This window comes from Pygoscelis adeliae, unplaced genomic scaffold, assembly GCF_000699105.1.
Source record: "Pygoscelis adeliae isolate BGI_AS28 unplaced genomic scaffold, ASM69910v1 Scaffold172, whole genome shotgun sequence".
Lineage (NCBI taxonomy): Eukaryota > Metazoa > Chordata > Aves > Sphenisciformes > Spheniscidae > Pygoscelis > Pygoscelis adeliae.
The window spans coordinates 3,886,805-3,890,647 of NW_008824338.1; the positions used below are offsets into that span (position 1 = coordinate 3,886,805).

A 3,843-nucleotide genomic window follows, 5' to 3' on the forward strand; every position below is an offset into this window, starting at 1 on the left:
TTAAGGCCCTCTTATTTAACTACAGGATAATATATAGGAATGAGAGATTGGAGATACGCTGTAAACTCTTCACTGATAAGCAGGACAAAGACGTTTGCAGGAGTAAAGTCTTCAATTAATGCTTCAATCAATGCTTCAATTAATGCTTCAATTATGGGTATAAAAAAAAAAAGAATGTAAAGAAATTTGCAGATACAAATATCCAGATGAGATACTGAAAGTACATAAACTAATGCAATTTCTGTAAGCTTTGGACCAGAACTCTCACAAGCAGCAGAAATTATTAAACTGAAATAAAAAACTTGTTTCTAAAAATCGTCCCAAAAAGTGGACTAAGTATATCACTGTAGACAAATCAGAAGTAGCCTTTATGTTCAACAGAGAGAGGGCTGTATTTTGTAATGAGGCAGTCAGCTGTCAATCTTTAAAACGTGGTAAATCTATGATTACACTGAACATTTAAAGCAATATTTAAGTACAAAGGGGCAGGTAAATAGAGACTGGTGGCCATTGTGTAGGGATGCAGCTGATCATGTAACAGGAATAACATGCGGAATCTGCTTACCGAATTATGGCGTGGTGCACATAAATGGCAGTCAGCAAAAACTGATGGAGCAATGTGGATACTTCGTTGGGAGTGGATATTTCATCTGTCAGGACTGTCCTTGGAGCCCTTGTCTTGTGAGCATGGTGAAGAGTGTGCGCTGTTCTTCCTTCATACCCTTTTTTCCCACAACAACTCTCATGGTTCTTTCTAAATCTCCTCTGCTCCAGCGTCTTTCTTTCCCTCCTCTCACTTCTTGCGTTCTTCCAGAAAAGTCTCCATGCTAACTGCCTCTTCCTTCCAACTTCCACAATCCCCACTTTCCCCATATGAGGGGAGCCTTTTCCGTTTGCATTCATTCCCGCAACCCCCTTGGTTACTTTCATTTGTTTATTTTCAGTGTTGCTAGTTTTGCAGTCTTAAAGCTTCAACTCATGCAGCTTCATGACTGTATGGGAATTTCAGCTGGGAAGATCTCTACGTTTCTATTAGTCAATAAGCATTCACTGTTGTAGAAGAAAATCTTGATAGCATGAAGCCTAATGAATGGCTCAATAACTAAAAGACAGAAAAAAGTTTACTGCAGTCCCAGAGTATTTTCAGTGTTTTAAGCTACCTGTCCTTGCACACGGGGGAATAGCTCACAATCTACTTTCTCTGGTAGAAAAGCTCTTTTCACTTCTTTAAATACTTGGACTTGAGCCTTCCTGATAACTGTTTCTGCTGACCAGCAAGGGTTTTGTAAGGATTTGTGTAAACAGCAGTGATGGCTACCAGCCCAACTCACACCTCAGCTAGCTGCCAGCCAGCAAGCTGAGGAAATGATGGACAGGTGTTTCTAACAGAATAGAGCTCGGTGGACTGAAAAGAAGATGAACTGGATGCGGAGATATTGCTGTAAGCATCTCAACTACCTATTCTAATGCTAACGAGGGGCATGATTGTGGGCTGAGCTCAGAGAAGTGACCGCAGCATAAATATAGCCTAAAAGTTACATACTAAGCAACTTTCAATTTTTTGCTTCATGTTGAGTTAGTAAAAAAAAAAATCTCCGGTGTATTTGGGGAATTTTTTCCTAGAACTGAGGGCTCTCGGTTTTTACGTGGAACGTGGCTGCCATCTACCGCTGCAGGGGGGATTCGTCGGTTTGGTGTCTGTCGGTGGACAGCGCTGGCTGGTAGACCGTTCGGTTTCAATAGCTGCATATAAAACGCTACTGTGGTTGGTGGTCCTTCCTGTTCCTGGAATTTACTCAGCTGCCCAGGGGCTGAGGAGGAAACACAGTCGTGTTTGGCAGTTTGGTTTTTTGGGCCCTTCTCTCTTTGCTTGTAAAATAGCTTTTGTTTCTTTAGTTGTTGTTCTACCTTGAAATCTTCTGTGCAAATACTTTCACTCGCCGTATTATTTTGCTTCCAACGTCTAAGGATCTTCAAAACCTGAACTCACAAGCTTTTCTGTGAAAAAAAAAACAACAAACCCAAACCCAAATGTTTTGTGAACTAGTCCTTCTCTCAGGACTTCCTTGTAACCTTTTATCCACTTCTTGATCTTTATGTCTACGAAAATTCTTTTAATCCGTCTTTAAAACAAAGCTGGGCCACTGATAAGAACAGCTTCCTGTTTGCATAACCTCTTTGTGGAATTTCACTCATTACAAAAGATCAACTGGATTTGAAAATGCACTTGATGAAACCTGTCCTATACTCAGATATATCAGTAATAAATTGTCTATAGAGTAACTGGACTTTACACCATCAAGCACTTGACTCCCGAACACTGCCTCACAAAGGGCCGTGTCCACATTTACTTACTGCACCACTGCGGTGGCTGTGTATCTTTTCAAGTGTTGTTATTGACATCCCAGTCACAAAGGGCAATTACTTTAAAAACACTTGCTCAGAAAATTGTCTCGTAACTTGCATTTTGAAAAGACACATTGATTTAAAAAGATTCCATGGAAGCTAAAATTGCTGGAATTTGGCCTGGAGCTGCCAATTTGGTAAGGTACTCCTTTGCCCCAGGGTTAAAAAATCTGATCTCATATGATGTCTGTCAATAAATTAAGCCTATAAATTGCCAGTTGTGAGGCTTTGGGAGCTGCTGTGCGAATCCAAAGGATACATTAACTTGAGCTTCACTTGCACTGAATTTGGATTGATTTTATTCTAAAATCCTGGAGGCTGGTTGATAAACATACTTGTTTTCATTTTTACCACAAGATCAAAGAATTAGTAGAACTGCCTAATTCAGTGATCTGCATTTGAGTGCCAGTTGAAGAGACATTTGTGTGGCTTTACAATAGATGTTGTAGTCAAGGTTTAGTTTTAAATACAAGGCTGAGTAGCAGGAGTATGTAACTGTCCTCCAAGCTCCATGACGTAACCTTGATTAAATAATCTAATTCGCCTTTGCTGTACCTTCCTAATGTGTAAAATAATAATTTTGTATTTTTATCTCTCCACACATAGATGGGTCATTTTAACTGATTAAGGTAGTCTGTGTCCAACTGGAATGATCTGTGTGTCTGTATTTTAAAGTCCCATATATCACACACAGGATAGAATATAACAAAAGCTGCAGCTGCTGCTGCTCTGCTGAAATAGTTATTTTCTAAGCCCAAACTGCTCCCCCTTTCCTTTCAAAGGCAAAATTCCCACTGACTTAAACAGAAGTTGTGACAGGTTTAAGAAAACTTCAGTTCGCTCATAAAAGGACTTCCATAAAGCATAATTGCATCACAAGGGGAATGATAAAATATGCAGATCTATTCAAGAAACTAAGAGAACGGAATAGCTTGGAAGGGCTTTTTAAAACGAAAAATGACAGGTAACATACATACTTATAGTATGACTGAAGCATCTCATGTACTGAAGCTGATGCACACACAATCAGCTGATGTATGTCTTGTACGTCTTTTAAGTTTGGAAGTGATGTCCTTGTCACCGGAAGGCAATTTTGCAGAATTGTTTATCATGAGAAATGGCCAGCACGTGGTCAGAGGCCTGGTCTGGGCCAGATAACCTTTAATTACAACTCACGCTGGGGTAGGTATGAAAGCCCAACGGTATCAAGTGATAAATTTCTCAGTAGGCCCTCCTAAGCTTACAGGTTTCCTCTGAAGAGGTCAGAGGACAAGGCCGCACTGGAGGGATATGCCACAGAGGCCCAAGGCTGCAGCTACCACCTCTGCAGAATCAGTCAGAGCGGGACCCGGCAGCCGCTGGGGGTGGTTGGCGCAGTGAGGCAGAGCGGGACGGCCACCCAGGGCCAGCAGCAGTTCCCCTGGAGCCCGGGGGGGC

At 41.3% G+C, this 3,843-nt stretch overlaps 1 protein-coding gene across 1 annotated transcript in view; it reads left to right on the plus strand.

The window, feature by feature from the left end:
• The first annotated feature begins 3,363 nt into the window (after positions 1–3,363).
• The window catches only part of PEX7 (peroxisomal biogenesis factor 7), a 49,348-nt gene continuing 48,868 nt past the window's right edge, over positions 3,364–3,843 (plus strand). The window contains exon 1 of the mRNA XM_009319142.1: positions 3,364–3,370. Coding sequence (XP_009317417.1) covers positions 3,364–3,370 — 7 coding nt within the window. The remainder of the gene's footprint in view (positions 3,371–3,843) is intronic.